Genomic DNA, 24000 nt, shown 5'->3' with positions numbered 1-24000 from the left:
ACACGACTTGATTCATCGTCACCTCTCCTCGTCCTCATAATTGAGGTCCTCCTCCACCCACTCCCCTCCTCCTCCTCCGCCTCCTCCGTCTCCTCCTCCTCCCTCCTCCCTAAAGCTTAGCGACATTACTCATGGGATTTGCGAAACAGACCTTAGTCTAATGAAGATTTACAGCCAAATGGTAGCGTTGTCCGACTTAGACTGAGTTCGCGCGCGCTCCTCTATGGCCAAAACCTCGAAGAGAACCCCCCTTCCTTCTCTCTCCCCCCCTATGAAACGGGCTCGAAGGCCCTCCGCCCCCTTCCTTCCAAAGTTCCCTCTCTTCTCCCCCACCCACACCCATTGCCGTCCACGATGCATTATTAGACCTTTCACCCCAACAGTAACTGCGTGTATTAATCCTATATGTTAGAGTGCAATTCTACTCAGCCTGTGCTTAGAAATATACAATGTAGGGGCCTAGAGATACTCCTGTTTTCCTCTCTCTCTCTCTCTCTCTCTCTCTCTCTCTCTCTCTCTCTCCAGAGATCGGCCTCGTCGCGTCCCCCCTCCTGGGGCGAGAACATGCTGGCCTCGATATTTATGTGTAGCCCCGTGAATGGTTGTATGCTAATGAGGATTATAGCAAAGTACAAGTTATATTTGCTATTCGTTATTGGAATTGGGGAGGGGGCAGTTGAGTTAATGGTGGGAGGGGGTTGCGAGGTTAAGGGTTGGAGAGGAGTGGGGTGGGGGGTTGCGAGAAGAGGACCTGGGGACTTCAAGGCCGCCGAAGAAGAATTTCGATTTATTTTGGAGGTCTTGAGCGATTATGCAAGGGCGGTGGAAAAAGCCCCATTTCGATTTGCCCCGACCTCCCCTTTCCCTTTCCTTCCTTTCCTTTCCATTTCTTTTCTTTCTCTGGAGCTGAAACCTTCATTTTAGAGATTACATCTTCCGATCCTTCCTTGATTATCCTGATCCTATCTTGATTAGGCAGCCGGTGGCAAGATTATCCCATTGATTGGAGGATTTGTTATGAATTACGATCATCATTTCTTTGAAGAAAATTTTGAGGCAAGATTTAGTTTGTCAGCATTTTGTCTGTTTGTGTGTATACTTATATATATATATATATATATATATATATATATATATATATATATATATATATATATATATATATATATATATATATATATATATATATATATATATATAATAAACCTTATAAAATACATATGGAATATACTAAAACACACCCTATATATATATATATATATATATATATATATATATATATATATATATATATATATATATATATATATTTAACGTTTTTGTTTTTGTATATATAAAGTATATTGAATAAATTTATCTTTTGAAAAATTTTGTCTGATTTTTCAATAATACATTTTGTTAATTAAATTACGAATTTTGATTTCAAATGCTCTTCCAATGTTATAAATAAAAAAAAATAAAGCAAAATTTCTTACAGTTATAAATAGAAAGTGTCAAATGCCCTTGCAGCGTTATAAATAAAAGTCATAACTTTCCGTAACTGTAATTAATTTTTTTTTATGTGAAATGCCAGCTCAGATGCTAGTCTTGATACGTGTGTCGACAATCTTTTAATAAGAAAGATATCCTGCATGGCTAAAACATTTTCTTGAACTTGCACTGAAGGCTTCGAAGGAAGTTTTTAGAAGAATCTTACTTAGAGATACCAACGTAAAATGCTCTGCATCAAATTCAGAAAAGATAGATTATAGTGTAATTAATGCTGATTCGAGGAAATAAAAATATTGTATTCAGAACAGTGGGCAAATCAAGCCATATTGCGCTGTAGGATAGTGAGAAAGGTAGATTGAAACAGTCTTGTGTAATACTCTTTTATTCCTGTTCCCCGTACGCGGTGCACTGTAGGCATTACTTAGGTTCTTTGCAGCGTCCCTTCGGCCCCTAGCTGCATCCCCTTTTATTCCTTTTATTACTGTACCTCCGTTCATATTCTCTTTCTTCCATCTTACTTTCCACTCTCTCTTTACATTTGTTTCAGCATTTTTTCAGCGGTGAATGACCTCATAGGTCCCAGTGCTTGACCTGTGCATAAATTTTATATTCAATTTAGTGCTGTTTGAAAGTTATTAAAAATTGAGAACTGCATTGAAAGCTTTAGAATGCACGTTGTCTTCACCATATATGAGTTCAGAGAAATGATGCAATTCTATTTGAAATGGCTTTGTACAGTACATGTCCAGGGAATGGAACTGAACTTCAAAGACAGTGATTAGTTGTTTAGACTATTTTTCTCATTAATTTTTTTCGTGTGTAAAAAAGTTTTAAGCGTTAGTGAATTTAGTTTAACTATTATTATTATTATTATTATTATTATTATTATTATTATTATTATTATTATTATTATTATTATTATTATTAAAGGCCTCGTGAACAGTAGTCCTTGTATCATTCAGTCACGAACACATCTAAATGACCTCATTGTTCAATCACGTCTTAGTAATACACGTAATTGATTTAATGGTTGAATTGCCGTTGAAGCAATCTATATAAAACATGAACAAAAAAGGAAACAGATTTTTTTCTCCTTTGACGAAGAGCAATAATTTCTCTCCATGGAAAACGGAAATATTAGATTATTCTATGGATTTCGATTATTTCTGTCAGTTTTTTCAGTGTGAATTTTCTTAGTTAACGATTTCACTTTAATTCGTTTTGTTTTTAGTCTTTAGCGGTTTTATCTTGAGTTCGTCCAAACTGCAGAAAATAAAAGATTTTTCTGCTCAATTACATCTTGAGGAATCTGTTATTATTATTATTATTATTATTATTATTATTATTATTATTATTATTATTATTATTATTATTATTATTCAGAAAATTAACCCTATCCATATGGAACAAGCACACAGGGGCCATTGACTTGAAATTCAAGCTTCCAAAGAATATGGTGTTCATTTGAAAGTAGTAACAGAAAGTAATAGGAAATACAGAACGAAGGGATCACTTATCTGAAACGAAAGAACAAATTAATAAATAAATAGAAAAGATGTAAGTAAATTATAAAATACAAAGAGAATTGCTTTAGGGTTAGTAGTCCCATAACCTGAATGAAATACCAAGACACCATATGAAACAGCAGATTAAAGAAAAATATTAGGAATCGTATGAGGTAATAAATACGGAATATAGCAGTAGATACATCTTCCACAATAGTCTTTTGGGTTGTTTGGATCAAGATCAGAGGTCCACACGAGACTTGTATTCCCTTCAACAACTTGCAATTACTGACGGACTTACTGTGTAATTGCCCGTGCTGGCATAAGGCCCGCATAATCTAAACTAACCTACCTTGCACTGCAGTTCCCCCAAAACTGACACCAAAAATTTGGAAAATCACTTGACAGACCAAGTTTTATTTTATTTGGCTTTTTTTCGTGGTTTGAGCTTCCCAGACGGATTTTTGCTGTATTTCATGATTGTAAATAATAATTTTTATTTCCAAGGTATCTGGGCATTATCATTTTGTTTTGGTTATTTTAGATTTTTGTTTTTCTTAACCTCAATTGTCCAGGTTTGCATTTGGTATTTACTGTACAACGGATTGGGGGAGAAACCTTCGTGCCCATTTATTTGATCTTCTTCTTTCATTCATTGACTTGACCTTGTGTTTAATTATGACTTTTATGATGCTTTTGACTTTATATTACTTATTTGCTTGATTTTGTTTATTTATTCACGGGCTTTGGCTTAATATTCTATTTTACATATTTATTCATCATTGTAGTCTTCAGTTGATTCACCTTGATATTATTATTTATTGATTTATCTGTTTATTTTTATATTTATTTTCATCTCGTTATGTTTCCTTCTCTCTTGTATATCCCAGTTGCCGAAGTGTCACACCTTATCCACCCTTTGTCTCCTCTCCCGGGCATTCTCAGCAAACTAGAGATTGGTATTCTCCTTCATTACTGATCATTTCTCTTTATATATGATCACGAGGGCTCTCGAAATCGATCCCAGTGGGGACCCAGATGTGGAGAATATAGCCCCCCCCCCTCCAGTGTACCTAGACAGTGATTTAATAATTACCTGTTGGGTTCGAAGGAAAAGGGGCCAGCAACCTCACCCCTTAAGAGTAGTTGAGAACGGCATCATCTAAGAGGAAAAGGTATATATATATATATATATATATATATATATATATATATATATATATATATATATATATATATATATATATATATATTATACTGTATATATATATATATATATATATATATATATATATATATATATATATATATATATATATATGTGTGTATAGGGAGAGGAAAGAAGAAAATCATCGTCCATTTGAATGACCATCACACGAGACTTGAAAGAAAGAGGTGCTTTCAGAATGGAACCGACCTCAGTGGGCGGGGTGGGGCGGGCTTGTTCCTTATAGATTTAATTATTGAGTAACGGAAGCCTGAGGGTCCTTCTCCCAACTTCCCTCCTCTCCCAAACACGCGGGTCGTACCTACCTTTCAGATGTCTTACGTCCCTCTTTCATTATGCAAATGACGACATGACTTAGAGAAGCGTGAAAGATTATTACACGCAGATAATGCAGGAAATATTATGTCTCAATTGCAGCTGCACCTGCAACTGATGGCCGTTTTGCTGCTATTTAATGTTAAAGTTGCCGTCGTTGGAATATGGCCGCTTCATCGGTCCTTATGAATGAAATGAAAAATTAAAGAGAAACAACACGCACGCACATACACACACACACACGTGTATATATATATATATATATATATATATATATATATATATATATATATATATATATATATATATATATATATATATATATATATATATATATATATATATATATATATATATATATATATATATATATATATGTTGTATGTATGCGCGCGCTTGAGTACGTGGTTGTGTGCCGATGTGACTGCATGTGCGTATGTGCGTGTATGTGTGTATGATACATGTGCCTCTGCTTAAAAATGGAATTTATTCTCGCATCGTATTTACGTAAATGCCAAACACTCTCTGAACATTCTCATTAATGCGACATAAATAAGATTTAATTGACGCTGAAATATGTGATATTTATTCCGTGTGCAGTAGGCGGGCGCCCTATTGGCGTAAGTAGGTACGATAGAGGAAGTCAAAATATGCTTCATTCCGGATGTTGCTTGTCATTATTATTGTGTCGTGTATTGCGTTGTCTGTGAAATGACTTCCTCATAATTCTCAGCAAATTATTTAATTATATGTTCATTCCTAGTTTACTTATTACTCTCAATCAGTTATGATAAAGAATTCATTTGTATTGCCTGTCTGTGTGCCACTGTGCAGTAGTTCCTTTCGTTTTGAAAATTCAGAAGCTGGCAGCTCAGCGGGGGTAGAGGGGGAGGGTCCATTAACCCAATTTTGGTGTGCTGAATTTAAGGCTTCCGGATTATCAATCAGTTCACGTTCTGATGTGCGGAATGCTCCATATTCAGAAGCGGAGAAAGAGTTAGAGACGGACGAATTGTATGGCGAATGTACATATAGACACACACACACTTATATACATATATATATATATATATATATATATATATATATATATATATATATATATATATATATATATGTATATATATTATAATGTAGCATATACAAATGAATTTATATACGCATTTCCCGAATATGATACATGTTTTTACTATGAATTTGAGGAAAATAATAGAATACTAACAGAAATCTGCTTGCCATTTGCATGTTATTATTATTATGAGCACCTCAGTTATATAAATTTTGGCTTTGTTTCCAACTCTATGCAGTATTTCGGAACTGATGGTGATGTGGGAGGGGAACAGGCAACGGTATACAAATCCCTCAAAAAAAAATAACTCATTAGGTCAACAGAATCGTGTATTAAATGTTTTTTTTCCAAGATAACTATGAATATGAAATGCAATTTGAGGGGCGTGCAAGAGAGCTTTCTGTGAAAGTGTGCTTGCGGATGGCAGTGATAGGACTTACGTGGCGCTGACTCCTTCGTGGGAGAATCAAGTTTCCTTTCATGGTCTGGTCTGTGATACTGTGGGCTGCTTGCAACTCCTTGCCATCATGTATGCGAGTTCAAACTCTCCAGAGGGCGGCTAAGACCGTATATATATATATATATATATATATATATATATATATATATATATATATATATATATATATATATATATATATATATATATAAACATAGTGTGTGTGTTTGTTTGTTTGTTTGTTTGTACGGGCTTTATGGATGAGAGTTCTCGATTCTCGTTTTTTTTATACCTAAATGACTCAGTTTTTATATATGGCAAATGTAGTAGGTTCACACACACACACAAATACACTTAGGGAAAGTGAGTAATTGTGTCTGGACAATACTTGGGCGGATGACCACCTTGAACAGCTTGACCATGAGTGCATGGGTAGGTCATGAGCACCCTCATCCTCCCAAAATATGGTGGAATCCAGAAGCGTGCCACCTTCTGTCGCCACCCCTGTGAAGGGGAAAAATGTTTATGATGAAAAATAAATAACAAATATATCGTATATGGAACCACTTTGAAAATTGAATGTATGAAAATCCTGAATTCTAAAGAACAAAAAGAGGAAAAGCTTCAGATGTGCAGGCCGTCCAAACAGGCCAAGTGCCAAGGTTAGTGCCAGAGCGTAAAACGTAAGTCGTGTAAGCGCGCATAAATATTTCCAGCAAAGCCTAGAATCAAGTTAGGTTAAGTTTAGGTCACAAATGCTGAGTCATGTTTAGCGCCCTGGGAGGAAGCTGGGATCGTGAGGGCCAGTTTTGTTACCAAGGCAAGAGTGGGTGGGAAGCATTTTGGGAGGTTTATTGGCTGGGGAGGGGTGGGGCGGGCATGCTGTGTCTGTTAGGGGCGGCTGTGGAAGTTGCAGTAAGAAGTGGTTTGGAGTAGGTGAGTGGGAAGGACTCTCTCAGGCTCTGGGGGAAATTAAATTCAAACTCTTATCATCTGTAAAAATATGGAATAACGTAAGAATGTAAGTTTCACGACAAAACATTGTTGTATATAGATTTTGATGACTGTTTTCATACTAGAAATAGCATATATATATATATATATATATATATATATATATATATATATATATATATATATATATATATATATATATGTATATATATATATATATATATGTATATATACAGTATATGTATTTATATATATATATATATATATATATATATATATATATATATATATATATATATATATATATATATATATATATATATATATATATATATATATATATATATATATATATATATATATATATATGTACAGTATATAATAAGCATGCTTAAAATCAAAATGGCAGGTGGTGTTTCCATAAGGAGAACGAGGCAGAAGGTGTAAATCTTGACCGGTTGTGTCTTCGTATGAGAGGCATCTCTGTATTGGTGTAAAGAAGTGAGAGTGCAGACGTGGCTGGCACGTGCAAAATGTTTGCAGGTGTGCCAAACCAATTTCACTGTGAGACCCTGAACACGTCCCTTCTTTTTCTCTCCCCTGCAGATGATCAAGGCCATCCAGGTCCTTCGCATCCACCTGCTGGAGTTGGAGAAGGTGCAGGAGCTATGCAAGGACTTCTGCAACCGGTACATCACCTGCCTGAAGGGCAAGATGCAGAGCGAGAACCTCCTGAGGACGGAGTATGGCTACGACTCGCCCGGCTCTCCTGACGGAGGGAGCCCGTACAACGGACACCACCAACATCACCTGCATCACCCTCATGCCCAGGTTAGGTCATCTCAACTGACCCTTGCGGTCATTCTGTTTGTTAAGGGTCAAAGTTAGAGGTGTTTTATAGGTATTGTGATGGGATTTTCTCATTATTTTTATTATTCATTTCATCATTATTTATATTACCTTCATTTATTATTATTATTATTATTATTATTATTATTATTATTATTATTATTATTATTATTATTATTATTTTCGTCGACATTTATGCATATTTTCAAGTTTGAAACATTATTATTATTATTATTATTATTTTTATTATTATTATTATTATTATTATTATTATTATTATTATTATTATTATTATTATTATTATTATTATTATTAATCATAATCCTTTCAAGAATTGGCCTTTATCTTTTACGTGCGTTAAGCGAAAGGTGGCTGTTCGGAATTCCTTAGATTCCTATCCACACCACACACGATGGCTCATGATTAGCACATCGATGCAAGTTACGGTTACTAAGTTAGTGGCTGTTGTTTGACGTATATTCTCAGTATTAACAGATTTTATATTTTCTGAATTCCCTTTTCATATCCAGACCATGTCCTTATTTTCTGACTTCATATTTTCGTCTTCTTTTTACAGCCAGTCGATATCTATTGACTTCATGTCCAGACACTTTCCCATTAACCTTCACCACAATTCCTTAAAGAAGTACCTAACATATTTTCTGTTCTTTTATGAGGGGACCCTTGCAAAACTCCTGCTGTCTTTCTTTTCAACATTATTATTATTATTATTATTATTATTATTATTATTATTATTATTATTATTATTATTATTATTATTATTGATTATCACTGATGTTTCTTTGTTTATTTGTGGGAAACGGTCATTCTCAGATTTGTTGAAGACACATCCATAAATAATCATTGTTGTGCACCAAACCAGCTCTTGACTCGCAGCATTTGAGGCTTTAGTAAGCGCCATATGCTTCCCAGAGCGGTTTTAAAATCACTCCTCTGACCAAGTGAATGGTATTTTTCATATCTCTCGTTAATCAGAGGGCAACTTGGCTCAGTGAAACGTTCTGTGAGCTTCTCATTTCTTAGTAAATTTACCTCTAGTATGTGGAGTCTTTTCGTTTGCTTCACGTTTCCCCAGCAGAGTGATGGTTTTATCAAACGGACAAGTCACATCATTAGCATGAGGTTACCAGTTCCAGGCTCTTTTCATCCATGGCTGCAGTTCACCGCATTTGACTAACTTCAAGATATTCCTTTCACCTCTTAGTTGCATCGATATGCCCATGTCCATTCTGAAATGCTTGCAGACCCAAGTCGTTTCTGTGAAAGCCCACAAGACGCTTCTAGTAATGGGGTCTGGGATCTAGGATTCGTTTTCCTTTTCAAAATCCTATGCGCCAGTATTCTAGTAATCCTGGAAGGATGCCAGACCTCCTGAAGGTCGACGTACTCTGTCCGAGAGACGGAGCCTTTTTTTTTTTTAAGCTTTATGAGAATTCGTTAGGGGTCGTCTGCTACACATCTTTATCGTTTTTTTAAACAAGGTTACCCTTTCAAGAATATTGTGTACCACTTTATAAACATGCAGTTTTTAATGCTTGCCTGGGTTTTTCAACATGCTTAGTTCTTCTGAACTTGTGTACGTTTTTTCAAACTTGTGCATGTTTAGACGTATTTAAACAGAATTATATCTTTAATATTTAAACATTTTTACCTCTTTTTTAAGTCGAATTTTCAAACATGTCTTTACCCATTTTTAAAATAGTTTACCTATTTTCAACCACTGATTTTTCTTAGATGTTTTATCATTTTTAAAAATGTTCACCTCATTTTGCAACTTTTTACACCTTTTAAAACGTATATTTTTGTGATATGATTAGGCTTTCTCCTTTCAAGGGATTTGGAACCTGGATTTTCAAAACAAAAGGCTGCGTTGGGGATTATCTCTTAGGACCGAATATTAAATGAAAATAGGTGTGAATTGTTTGGGAAAACGAAAGACAAGGGCGCATTCTAACCCTTTGCAGTTTATCATTGCAGCAGAGATGCTATTCTGTTTGAGAGACCATCATATCTCTGAAGGAACTAGTCACCCTTGTTTTTCCCCTGTGGCATTTTTTAACGAAATATTTTGCCGCTGCTGCTTGATGGAATACACAGTCGTGGGTCTAAAGAGAAGCCTTGGTGTTTTAGCAGTGATTTCACTCTTGAAGATGAGTGTTTTATGATTTTTTTCTGATGACATCATCCATCTCTCAACTCTTTCAGATTTGCAGGTGATACAAAATGACCTTATCCAATCCTCAACTTACAGATTACAAAATGTGGTTGTCTAAATCTCACCTACTGAAGTTCCAAAACGTCACTGAAAAACCTTATCCATAGAGAAACTGCAAAAGATATGAATAGTAATCTGTTTGCATTGCCTCCCCTTTATTACTTGCACATCACTCTGGAAGGACTAAGCAAAATAAACACATGTTTTGTCATTAGGAGTAACTGTAATAAGTGCCTAGAGTGACTGATTATATGCACATGACATGGCCGGAACTGACAGTTTCCGAAAGCTGGGAAAATCATGTGCATAGTGGTCGACTGGGTGACCTCTACGTACGCCAAGGAAGTTGCTGGCTCACTCGTGAGTCAAAGCAATGAATCCTCTGCCTTCGTCTACATTCCTATGTTTCCTGAATCATATAACCTGCCTCAAAGAGGCTGCTGTGTCATTGCCACAGAAGTAGTTTAACAAGCGTCACTTACAAAATCGAGTTTCTTCTTTCATTTTTTTTTAGAGTAGATGTCCGTCTTGGCTGTGATGCTACACAGTGCGACCTTCTTCATTGGCGTAACTTTTTCCGACTCGTATCATTATTTATTTATGGAAATATTTATATGTTTGTTGGGTCTTTACTTCAGGTATTTTTTTTATTTTCTCCTCTCAGTTTACTTTCATAAGCCCGTGGGATTTCGTGTTTTTGTAAGCTTGAGAGTCATTCTCATACGAATATTGCTTATCCTGAACAATAAAAAATCACAATAATCAAGATAGAAAGAGAATGATAAAAACTCCAGATATCACTATTCATAAATTATACCACTATTTGTAAATGTAGAACTTCATGAAGAAAAGCAAAATCGAACATCCCAATCAGTTTCATTCTTATTCTACAAAGTTTTGCGACATGAAAACGTTACTTACAACTCTTAGTCAATATTTCACTATTGTACAAAAAGGTGAAACAGATGTCCTTTTGTTTGCATCATATTCCTTTAACTGCGGAAATGGAGACACAACCAAGAGTTCATGGGAGATAGACTCTATTTTAGTGGACTCTTCCAGCAAGTCATCTTTGAGATAATCAGGTTGGAATGAAATCAATTTGCTACGCAAGCTTTTTACGGGAGAGAGAATGACTTACACAACGAATAAAACAAAATGTAATCAGTTGTTGACTGAATTGAAGGCACGTTACATCTAAACCCATTGTTCCTCCGTCGATCTAATAGAAAGTTATATATCTGGAAGTTAGGCGACTGTGGTGAGGTGGAGAGGTTCTCGATGATCGTCATTTCATTTCAAAATGTTTCCTGAAACATTCATTTGTGTGAGTTTGTGTGGGTGTGTCGTCTACAACTCGGAGGTAGAGTACTGGGCTCATATCTGTAAGGTCTGAGCTTAGATCATAGGCTGTCGTCACAAGTCGACGAGAACCGGAAGGTTGAATCCTTCCGAAACCTCTCCCACTAAAGGGAAAAAACGAGTGTGGAAGTATGTGTGTGCATGCGAGTGTGTGTGTGTGTGTGTGTGTGCGCGCGCAGAAACAGTAGAAGGCCACGAGGAATAGGGAACTCTTACGTATTCTTAAGCAGGCTGTAAGGTATGCTTTATATCACGTCTTCATTCCTTTAATAGAAGATAATTATATATATATATATATATATATATATATATATATATATATATATATATATATATATATATATATATATATATATATATATACATTCACACACACACACACATATAACATACACTCATGTCATTTTTTAGTTCATAACTCTCTCTCTTTTTATGTGACCTTTTTCACTCATATAACATGTAAGTCACTTTATACCACTTTATTTTTAAATCTGTTATTCCCTTAAAAACTATTTCCTCTCTCTCTCTCTCTCTCTCTCTCTCTCTCTCTCTCTCTCTCTCTCTCTCTCTCATCTTGTCGAGTGATACAGATGCAGAGGCACTCCTGTCGCCCACCTTCCCTGATTACCCACCACATACCCTCCTCCCTAATCTCTCTCTCTCTCTCTCTCTCTCTCTCTCTCTCTCTCTCTCTCTCTCTCTCTCTCTCTCTCTCCATATTTAAGTGGACATATCCATGTTCATCCCATCCCGACCCATCGCAAAGTCATCGTAACAATGCCATTCGTGGGCGCATCGCTCACATCATCTACGTCATAGTGCGACGCAGACGACTTTCTGCTTAGTTAGTTTTCCCCCTTTTTTCAACAGTTTTATTTTCCCCTTGCTTTCAGCGATTTGACTGATTGATTGTCTTTTCATTTTTATTAAATTTATTACTTTTTTTTACTTTTCCATTCTTGATTGCTGGGTTCTAATTTCTCTTTTTATTTCATTTAAAATTTGTTAATAGTTGCAGTCATCTTGTTCAGTTGTACCTTCGTTTCCTTGATTTTCTTTGCATTTTTTTTTTTTTTTTTAATTTTGAGCTTCTTGGTTGCCGGCACGTTTTTGCTTCCTTCCTTTTTCTTCTCATTTTTAACTCCTTAATTTTATTTCTCTCAACACCTTCATGAGTTTCATTTGTTTTCATTTCCCATTCTTGGTTTTCCATTGTATACTTTATGTTTGTTGTTGTGCTTCACGTTCTTTAACCAAACCAACAAAGTTGGATTCATCCATCTAGTTTGGTTGTTGGATTGTTCGTCAGTTTGTTTGCAGGATTATGAAAAGAAGGAAAATCCTGTGGATTTCTACGAAACATTCGCCTTGGTGCTGGGAACAAGTGGTTCGATTGGCAGAAAGACGGGAATGTCATTTTTGTTAAATAGAGGAATGCAACTATTAAGGAGGGACGCTTGTTTGGATAGTTCTCTCTCTCTCTCTCTCTCTCTCTCTCTCTCTCTCTCTCTCTCTCTCTCTCTCTCTCTCTCTCTCTGTATATATATATATATATATATATATATATATATATATATATATATATATATATATATATATATATATATATATATATATATATATATATATATATATATATATATATATATATATATATATATATATATATATATATATATATATATATATATATATATATATATATATATATATATATATATATATATATATACTGTATATATGCATATATACAGAGAAAGATGAGGGAAACGTCCCAGATTGATGTTGACTTGTTTTCAGTATCGGGACGAGCTTTGCTTCGTAATTTTTCTGTCCACACTTCTAATGTTTTTGCTGATTTTTCTTATTTGTTTCACGCTTCCATGAAATCTCCTGCTCTGTTCCTGGTCATTTTTGTGTTGTTTTGTTTGTATCATCATTTTTGGGCCTTTGTTCATCTTGCATCATTTAATTGGCCATATATATATATATATATATATATATATATATATATACATATATATATATATATATATATATATATATATATATATATATATATATATATATATATATATATATATATATATATATATATATATATATATTAGTGACCAGATGGTCACTGCTTTCCAAATAGAACAGATATATATATTTCTTCTTCATTCTTATTGATGTGTTTGTTTTTATAGTATCTTATATTTTATCTTTTTCGACATCTTTCCTTTATCATTGGTATACCATTCTTAAAATTGTCTGCGCTCCTAGGTTTCTTATTATTAAGTTAATATGCTTTATTCTCTTTACTTCGTATGAGCTTTGTATATACTGAGCCATCTTCATATATATATATATATATATATATATATATATATATATATATATATATATATATATATATATATATATATATATTAGAAACTCAGTGGCTCAGTCAGTAGAGCAGCGGCCTAGGACTTCGTAGAGGTCTGTGGCGCAGGTTCAAATCCGCAGCCGACTGGTCAGTGAAGGTGGACACTTTGCTATCCGTGTAGACACCCCGGGTTTACGTATATAATCAATGGATAGGTTTGCTGAAAAGCAAATGGGTGCTACAGACTAATACACACATAAACAAAGCCACTCCAACATCTTCTAAAAACATAACAGACACCTCACACGTCTCGAACTGTCGACCTACCCGCCCAGTTCTCCTCGCTGCTTGGGAGAAAGGGAGCCGGGATTGGCACGATACACATACACATCGTTACCGGGGTCTAAGCAATGTCAGGCAGGGCAGCCGATCGAGGCTACGGCCTACCCCAACGCCAAATCAAAGTCCTTCGTAAAGAAGGCATCGTGCTTACCCCATATAGAAAATGGGAAAAAGCACGTTAAAACGAAGAAGATATATATATATATATATATATATATATATATATATATATATATATATATATATATATATATATATATATATATATATATATATATATATATATATATATATATTATACAAGTACAAGTCATTAAAAGAAGTTGGAACCTGAGAGCAACTTGTATGGCCTAGTGGGCAGCGCCCTTGCCTTTCAATTGAAAGACCTGGGTTCGATCCTGATGTGAGTCAGAAATTTATTCCTGTTCCACACGTGATTGTGTTGATTATTTCTATCTTATTCACTCAGAAGGGATAATTCGAATGAAATGCTGTCAATTGGGTCATTGCTGAGTCGGGAAGTTGGGGAAAACTCGCTGGTATGCAAGCAGTTAGCTTGCCCAGGTAATCCCTTGGGTGCAGTTGCTATCAGGTTCCAACTTCTTTTAATGACTTGTATGGCCTAGTGGGCAGCGCCCTTGCCTTTCAATTGAAAGACCTAGGTTCGATCCTGATGTGAGTCAGAAATTTATTTCTGTTCCACACGTGATTGTGTGTTGATTGATATATATATATATATATATATATATATATATATATATATATATATATATATATATATATATATATATATATATATATATATATATATGTATATATCTGTGTGTGTGTGTTTTTAATAGCGACAGTGCCCTTTAAAATTCTCGAATTCTTCACACTTGTTGCGTACGCTTGTCACTACAAGGCCTTATATCGTCGCGATACTCCGGATGAGGTTTCGAATTCTGCTACGAACGTCAGAATTTATTCATATCCTTCCATTTGGATTTGAGGCGTTGACAAGCGTATCCAAGAAGTGAAGGATTCGAGGTGTTAAAAAGGCATTGTGGCTGTTGTATATATATATATATATATATATATATATATATATATGTATGTATGTATGTACAATACATATATATATATGTGTGTGTATGCGTATATGTGTGGTGTATGTGAACTCGGTTGAGATAGATTAAGCCAGTAATCAACTAAACGAGAGGGTATTAAAAATATTAAAAATATGAAACCAGTAGTAAGCAGCAGTAGAAGAGTAAGTAGCCGGGAAGACCCAGTTGCATCGCATTGACCTCCTAAAACGCTCTTGTAGTATTTAATTGTCATTTCAATTTTTCCTTCACTTGAATTTTAACTTATTTGATTGGACGTTTTTTCAGTTTTACTACCGGATGCTTCCTTATTCCTTCTCTTGCTTTTATAGCTTGGCTCTGTTCTTGCCTCGGGTGAACTCTTCTTGTTTGTTCCTAGTCTTGGTTTTTCTCTTCGTTTTTTCCATTTTCTTCTCTATTCTCGGTCCTTTTTTTCCTGTTTATCAGGATAATGGCTCTGGGATTATTCCTCTGATGTGAAAGTTATCAGATTATGATAACACTGTAACTGATAATAATAGTTATTAATTAATGTCGTTAATGGGAATGTTCTCCTCACTTCTTTCTATGTTTTCATATAGATGTTCTTTTGTTCTGCGGTGCTTTTGTAACGAAGATAATGTTTGGTTAGTCGATCGATGGTTTTTCTGCTATTTCTGCCAGTTCTCTCTCTCTCTCTCTCTCTCTCTCATCTTTATTATATATACATACATACATACACACACACACACACACACACACACACATATATATATATATATTTATCTAGGAGGATGGCTACAGAAGGCGCTACCCTTTCGAATTTCAGCAAGTATATTTGGGATGAGGGTGCTAGCCCCACTTCCTTCCACACGGATGTTTAAGGAGTATGTGTGTTGGTTATTCTTGGTGGTCACAATTCCAGAAATGACCGTACCAAGACGTGATACCTAGCTTCGCTGATCGGACGACCAGTGGTAGAGAGAGAGAGAGAGAGAGAAAATACTTTTGCAGTTTACCTGATATGATAAGATACTTTCTCTTTTTATTATTATTGTTGTTTTTTGTTATCCTGTATAATATTATTTTAATGAAAATATTTGAATTTTCCCCAAGCAAATTAACTTTGGCATTTGAAAAACCGAGTAATATCCAGTAACTCCCCATTGCCCTTGTTATAGCTGTGAGGAATCCATACTAATCAACCGCTTCCTTCGAAAGCAAAACTGATGTCAAATTTGTACCTGAAGTGTTGTTTTTACTACCTCCTAATGAGCGTCTTTAGCTATTTTTGTCCTGATTGCCAACGTTTGCTCTCTCCTCCTCCATTACATTGTCAACTTTTCCCTACGAATTAATAGATAATTTTATTCGCCTTTCGTTCTTTTAATACTTTCATAATTACTTTTAATCTAGTGACTTCCTGTGCCCTGTAGTCTTTCTCAGTCGCTCTATAAGTTCCGCTTCAGTATTTTTCCGTTCTCTTTCTCTCTATCTCTGCATTTCTGTGGGTCTGTTGTGCTGCCTCTCCGTAATTCTCTCTCCCTCTTCCTAACTCCAGTGATGTGCTGTTGTTCACCAAACGGTTATTATTGTTTATATATATAAAACTCATCGCAAGTATTTTCTGTGCCAGTGTAAAAGTTCCCATAACACGTTTCCTGTGGCTCACTCGCAGTTGCCTCTCTCTCTCTCTCTCTCTCTCTCTCTCTCTCTCTCTCTCTCTCTCTCTCTCTCTCTCTCTCCTCTCCGTTGGTCTCTTTTTGTCTTCTTCGTATTTTAATGTTACTTGTCTGTCTTGTCTCCATGTGTGTCAGTTTCCCTGTTTCGTAATGGCACCTTCCTCTGTCTGTTTAGTTTTACCTGTTCAATTTATGACTTTCCTTTTAATTTTGCTGTCTGGATATATACCTCTCTCTCTCTCTCTCTCTCTCTCTCTCTCTCTCTCTCTCTCTCTCTCTCTCTCTCTCTCTCTCAGCCTGTCCCTTGCATGATTGTCTGTCTGTCTCTCTTGGTTTTTACCGGGAGAGGAAGGCCATAAAGATGCCTCCACAAACTCTTTTGTGTCGAGATTTACTCTTTCCTGATACAGACTCTTTTCGTTTTAGTTAGAGAGAGAGAGAGAGAAAGAGAGAGAGAGAGAGAGAGAGAGAGAGAGAGAGAGAGAGAGAGAGAGAGAGAGAGAGATCCAAATAGGTTGAAATGGGTGATAGACAGAAAATGGATAAGGAACTGAGGGAGGGAAAAGGAAAGGAAACTCAGTAAGTTGAAATTTGTAGTAAATGTAAAAATATAAGAACTTGAGAGAGAGAGAGAGAAAATAAATATATTATGAAACTGGTGGTAAATGAAAATAAGAAAAGATTATGTTGAAAGAAAGAAAGAAAAGGAATACAAATAAGTTGAAATTGATAATGGATGAATTAAGAAATTATTTTGTGAGAGAGAGAGAGAGAGAGAGAGAGAGAGAGAGAGAGAGAGAGAGAGAGAGAGAAAATGTTTTTCTATTGACCTCCGTACCCGTTCCTACCTCGGCCAGGCTTTGTCCCCTCCTTCCCCCAGCCCCCTCATAAGGGCAAGGGCGATAACTGAGGAAAATAATCGTCTAACTTTTATTGGATTCAGAGTAATTTTATTATGAAAAAAAGAATACCCTTTATCGACTATCTAAACGACACGGATTAAAGTTCTAAGAATGGCTGGCCACATTTATAGTCGCTGGTCAGTTTGCTTATTTGGTTTGAGTGCTGGTACAGTACAGTATATGTTCTTGAGTTTATAACACACATACTTCATTTTTTAACACCTGTGTTTGTTTGTATTTAGCCTACATATAAGCGGGTATTTTAGTTTTCTGTAAAAGAAAACTATTGCGATGGCTATTTGTCTGTCCGTCCGCACTTTTTCTGTCCGCCCTCAGATCTTAAAAACTACTGAAGCTAGAGGGCTGCAAACATACCAAATTACAGCCCTCTAGCCTCAGCAGTTTTTTTTATTTTAGGTTAAAGTTAGCCATGATCGTGCGGCTAGCACCGTTATAGTTGCCAACAACACAGGCCACGACGGGGCCGTGACTGAAGGCTTCATGGGCCGCGGCTGAGAGTTTCATGGGCTGTGGCTGAGAGTTTCATACAGCATTATACGCTTATTCAGTTGCTGTATTCTGTTCTAATTATCGTCTGGTCGGTATTGCCCGTACATGTTGCATCGTTATAATCCCTCACAACTATGACACCTCTACATTTGGGTTCTGGCTCGAGGAAATATTAGGGAAAAGTGTAAACGAAATAACTTCGGTTACAGTATGCGAACTGCTGTGTAGTACATGAGCGTAAATCTCAAATTCGTATTAGCCACTGGCAAAATTTGCTGAATTTGCCTCTGAAGTGTTGGTTTATTCATGATAAGGAAAAAGTTAAGTATACGTTAGTTTAACCAGACCACTGAGCTGATTAACAGCTCTCCTATGGCTGGCCCGAAGGATTAGACTTATTTTATGTGGCTAAGAACCAATTGGTTACCTAGCAACGGGACCTACAGCTTGTTGTGGAATTCGAACCACATTATAGCGAGAAATGAATTTCTGTCACCAGAAATAAATTCCTCTAATTCTTCATTAGCCGGCCGGAGACTCGAACTGGGGCCTAGCGAGTGCTAGCCGACAACTCTACCAACTCGCCCAACTAGGAACTAGAAGCACTAGCCTATGTCGTCAGCGGAGAGGCTAACGTATACCGTCTTGTCTTAACACAGGCATTCTTGGACATTAAAAGAAAACTAGAGCTTCCTCGTGCTCAAGGGAGAAAACGCAACTGGCGCAGCATCTTGGTAACTGTGTTAATCACTTTGTTTGTTAACTGGTGTCATTTTTGCGCTGAGCGTTTTATTGTCCTTTTTGACGCAAGGGCTTTTGATGTGAAAATGCTCTGCTGAAGACTTTTACCTGATTCAAGTCAGTTTGAGGGAGGAGCAGCGCAAAATATCAGTCTACAGTATTTTAAAACTGAGGAGGTACTTTGAAAAGGCGCTAGAGACAGTCTCGGTCCTTGTCAGTGGATAAATCTTGGCTCACTGAGTAACATTGGTTTCGTGTGAAAGGTGTTATACAAAGTCTTGTGTTCTGCAGTTCATTGAAGTTGGATGATGGCTTCCTGGTTTTTGTGGTACTGGAGACACTTCCAGAGGGTGTAATTAGTAAACCTGACGTTACCCTTCTGAATTTATAAATTCACATGCAGCCTTGTTCCTGCTTAGCCTGCATATTGAACGGTTGGATGGTCAGATTCTGTACTGTTCTTGGGCAGTGAGAGATCATGAGAGATTTCTTAATGGTCACAGACGAAGACTCCTCTTTTGATTAGTCCTTTCAGTGTTTCTTTTTCTTCTTTGAAGTTACTATGCTTTAAAAACGTCCTCCAGTGGCAGATGCTAATCCTCGTTGCTGGTAAGCATTTAGGCGCTAACTTACTCATTTATCTACACATTGGCATCTGTCATCAAGAGCTTGTCACTTTTGGATGGTTGCCTGTAATATCTGGATTTGCGGCCCAGGGTTTGGCATATTTCCTATCCACGTAAGCACCCTCTCAGAATGTTGATAGGATACGCTACATCTTTAGCCTTCAGCCATCCTTCATCCGCGCTCTGTAAGAGTTTTTAGAGCATCTGTGACAGTTAAAATAATTATATTTTGAAAGAAAACTCCCAACCCTTTATCTTCGAACACTAAAAATTAATTTTTCTTCTTTCTCTCTAACTCTATTTCGTTTGTTTTCTCTCTTCATTTATGTTATGGAATATCTCCTCTGTGACTGAGTAGGTAGTAAGTGAGTATTGGTTGCCACACCAGGCTAATGAGACCGGATTTGTTGACCATTTGCTAACAGTGAATCTATTTTTATGTCCGATAATCATTACTTGTTTACTCCCTTTTTACTTACTGTATACACTGCTTGATGACTAATAAGTAACTATTATCAAGCATTTTTACTGTCCTGATTTCTCTGCTTTATGCTTCAGCGAGGCAAAGGACGGAAGTGTTCACTTCTTTTCCCTTATTACCTACACTGTTCTGCTTTCTCGGCGCACAGTCTTTCCGAGTTTAATTGTCATGATGGAATTCTAGAACTATTTTTTATTTTTGTGTGTGATCTTACCATCATCTGAAATATTCATGAGCTACGAAGAATCGTCACATATTCCTACTCCTTGCAAATCATAGAGAGTTCCCTCTAGCCTGTATCTTGATAAGATTGATTTAATGTTATAGTTTCCTAGATGCTGGTAGTTTTTTTATGATACCGAAGAAAAACCATTTTATAGCATCCAATATTACCGATTTTTTAAAGACCCATCAACTTATATAATTTGCAAAGTTCGTCGAGATCCTGCACATTTATAAACCATCCACACAAGGTGCGTAAAAGTTTAAGCTATGGAACATAACAGTAATTGTAATTAGTTCCTCTTCTGCAGGAATTAACATTTTCTTTTTGTTTTCACATTTGGACTGACAGCTGTGGAAAAATCGGAAATATATTTCACTATAAACATAACACTTGCATATATATATATATATATATATATATATATATATATATATATATATATATATATTATTTCAGTAGAGTTATATAATCTACATTTTTATTGCCAGCGTTTCCTGTGAACATTGTCGTGACAAATTACTCACGTCTAAAATTTACTCATGGTGAATGCCTACAAGATTAGCTTTCTTGTTTGAACCTCTTATGTGAACCACTAAGACATTGTTGGGTCACCATTCGTCTGACAGCATTCACTTTGTGAAGGAGGCGCGGAAATTTAATTGTTTCATATCTAGACTGTTACTGTTTCTGTGAACAAAGAGTGATTACAAAGGATGTCATGATGCCAGTTTTCTTCTTTGTGTTAAGTAAAGAATTTCAAAGAGAAGACAGAATCAGTGGCATCTTATACCCCCGCTGGTCTATGAGCTCATGAATATGAATACGAGACATATGACTGCTCAAGTTTGGGCCAGAACGGGCCCTTCCGCTAGTGTGTTATAAGGTTTTGAAGGAAGTAAGAGGTCTGTTGTGAACCTCTTGACACGGCCTGTCTGACTCAGATAACAGTTGAATGAGTGAATGCAACCATGCCCAAAGGCCATAATTGCATTGGTAGTTTCTAATGAATTTCAGTCAATTTTTTATGCTAGGTAGCTGAAATGGTCATTATGCATAATTGTTCCCATATTTGCAATAGCCTTTCTACAATGGCTTTCTTCAGTTTTTTGTGTTCCCATGCTTTGCAATTTTTTTTGCACCATTCATTTGTTTATTTATTTATTTATTTATTTATTTACTTATTCTTTTGTGTAACCACATTCTGTTATATGACCCTCCAAGGGCATTCTCATTCCATATGAAAGTATGCAAATAGTGATAAAGATCTGTCGCACATCAAGATCAGGCAGTGGACTGCTCACATGAAAGACAAAGCCAATACCAATCAGGCCGCAAAGGTCATGAAAGTAGTTGGAACTATAGTACTTAACCAATACCTGATGAGTTACTTGGACAGACTGAACATAAGCGCCATTAAGTATTTAACTTCCTGGTTCTTACATGTGTCTCTCGATCCCGATATGAGGTAGAAATGTTTTTGTATTTTCTCATAATTGCGTGTTTTATTTCCAAAGGTAATCATAATAGTAATATGTCACTAGAAGTAACGGCATCCGTTATTATTTGAATAGCTCAATTGCGAAAGTTCTTTTTGCGCCATCCGCGACCTTCAGTGCTCCTGTCGAGGTGTTACTGTTTATAATGGGCCTCACTTTATTGCTGTCTGCGTTTTCCTTTTTCATCCCCTCCCCTGTGGTCTGTTGCTGGCGTGTCCAGCTTCTTTAACTGCCCGTTCCAATTTTCACCCCTCATTTAAAAAACAACTGGAAAGTTTGTTCGAAATTTCAGCCCACATTTAAGAGCATATCCTGAAACTCTTTCCATTTGACTACCTTCAAGAAAAATCCTTATAATTTGTTCCAGTTTTTACCCCTCATATAAGAACAAACCAAAATTTTGGTTCCATTTTTTACGCCTCATTTAAGGACTAACACTAAGTTTCATAATTATCCCTAATGATGGTTTCCATGTCCTGCCCTCATTTAAAAGCAAACTAATTCTTGTACTCATTCTCAACTCCGAGTTAACAACAACAAACCCCAAGTTTTGTTCCAAATTTCACCCTTCGTAGATCCAGTTTTCATTCCTCATGAAATAACTAAACTTAAATTTGCTCCAGCGCCCACCCATCATTTAAGAATAATCCCTAATAGTTGTTCCAATTTTCACTCATTATTCAAGATCAGCCCCTGTTTTCAGTGAAAAGGAATATTCATTTTTGTTCCAATCTTCACAACTCATTTACATGAAACCCTAATTTTAACTACAACTTTCACCTCCCACTTAAGAACAAACCTTAAAATTTGTTCCAATTTTTGCTCCTGTTTTCAGTACAAATTGCACTTGTGTTCCAATATACACCGGTTGTGTCAGAACCAACCTTTGTTGTGGCGTCTACTTCATGCGTGTACACTATTAATCTGGCTGACCTTGAATCATTTTTCTTAATTGTTCTTTTATTTTTATCAGTAATGCATTCACTGATTTTGTTGTTGATTTCCTCCTTAATGCCACTTTATGCTTTATATCAGTCAGTCGGCTTTACGATCGACCTTTATTAAGTTTGAAAAACAAGAGCTGGAGTGTTCTTCAGTTCCTAGAATTTCAGTTGTTTATCGTATACATGTAACGGATTTATATATTTCTGCATATACATGTTAAGTGTAAATTGTATATCTGTATTTACATACATTTATATATTATATATATATATATATATATATATATATATATATATATATATATATATATATATATATATATACACATATATATATAATAATTTTTTCATATAGCCATTTATCTCTGCAATAGTTTATTTATTAGTTTATTTACTTTTCTTCTTTACAAAGACTTCCACACATATAAATGTATCGTTTTCTTAGTCTCTTTATATATTATATTTCATATAACCCATTTATCACATTTCCAAATTTTATTTATCATTTTTTTCTAGATTCAGGAGTTATGGCTGCTGTGTGACTTTTTAAAATGGCTTTGTATTTTGAGAAACATTAAAACTATGTTACTTTCCTTTTAAGAGAAATCGAAAACCGTAGTTTTATTATTATTATTATTATTATTATTATTATTATTATTATTATTATTATTATTATTTCATATTTCATTTTACGTAGTTAGTTTTTTCAGTGTCCTTTAGTACTTTCACCTAAATCCTCATTGTTTGGTAGTAGGGGAATTAGTGTATACGGATTGTACTGTACAATACGTTAGCGTAATATCTTGTTGTATATCCCTAACTGTTCTCATTGTTTTTCTACACTGTACTTGATATGCCCTTTGCTAGTGTGTAAGGCATGTCGTCATTACTCTCCCATGCATGTGTGCAGTACAGATTCCTAGGAATTTGAGGGATGGCGCGTGTTTGTGTGCTTGTTTGTGTGTGTGTGTGTGTGTTGTTACGCACGAGTGTGTTTATCCTCAATTTTTAGATTTATGCGTGAATAAGTGTTTGTTCAAATATGTATATGCGTTTATCCTCAATTTTATGCTTATAGTGGAATCAAGTATGGGTGTACATACAAATATATAAGAATATATAAGGTATGTATGCGTAAGTTTGGCTAGAGTTCACATGTGAGACGCTGTATATGTGACTGTT

General features: G+C 35.6%; 1 protein-coding gene across 3 annotated transcripts in view; it reads left to right on the top strand.

Moving 5' to 3' along the window:
- The window catches only part of LOC136853115 (homeobox protein PKNOX2-like), a 638842-nt gene that overhangs the window by 551486 nt on the left and 63356 nt on the right, over positions 1-24000 (top strand). For all 3 annotated transcript variants that reach the window (XM_067128415.1, XM_067128414.1, XM_067128416.1), the window contains exon 4: positions 7608-7832. In XM_067128415.1, coding sequence (XP_066984516.1) covers positions 7608-7832 — 225 coding nt within the window. The remainder of the gene's footprint in view (positions 1-7607; positions 7833-24000) is intronic.

The sequence above is a fragment of the Macrobrachium rosenbergii genome, chromosome 26 (assembly GCF_040412425.1).
Source record: "Macrobrachium rosenbergii isolate ZJJX-2024 chromosome 26, ASM4041242v1, whole genome shotgun sequence".
Lineage (NCBI taxonomy): Eukaryota > Metazoa > Arthropoda > Malacostraca > Decapoda > Palaemonidae > Macrobrachium > Macrobrachium rosenbergii.
Note: the sequence above shows the minus strand (reverse complement) of the source record. Positions and strands in the feature narration are given on the sequence as shown.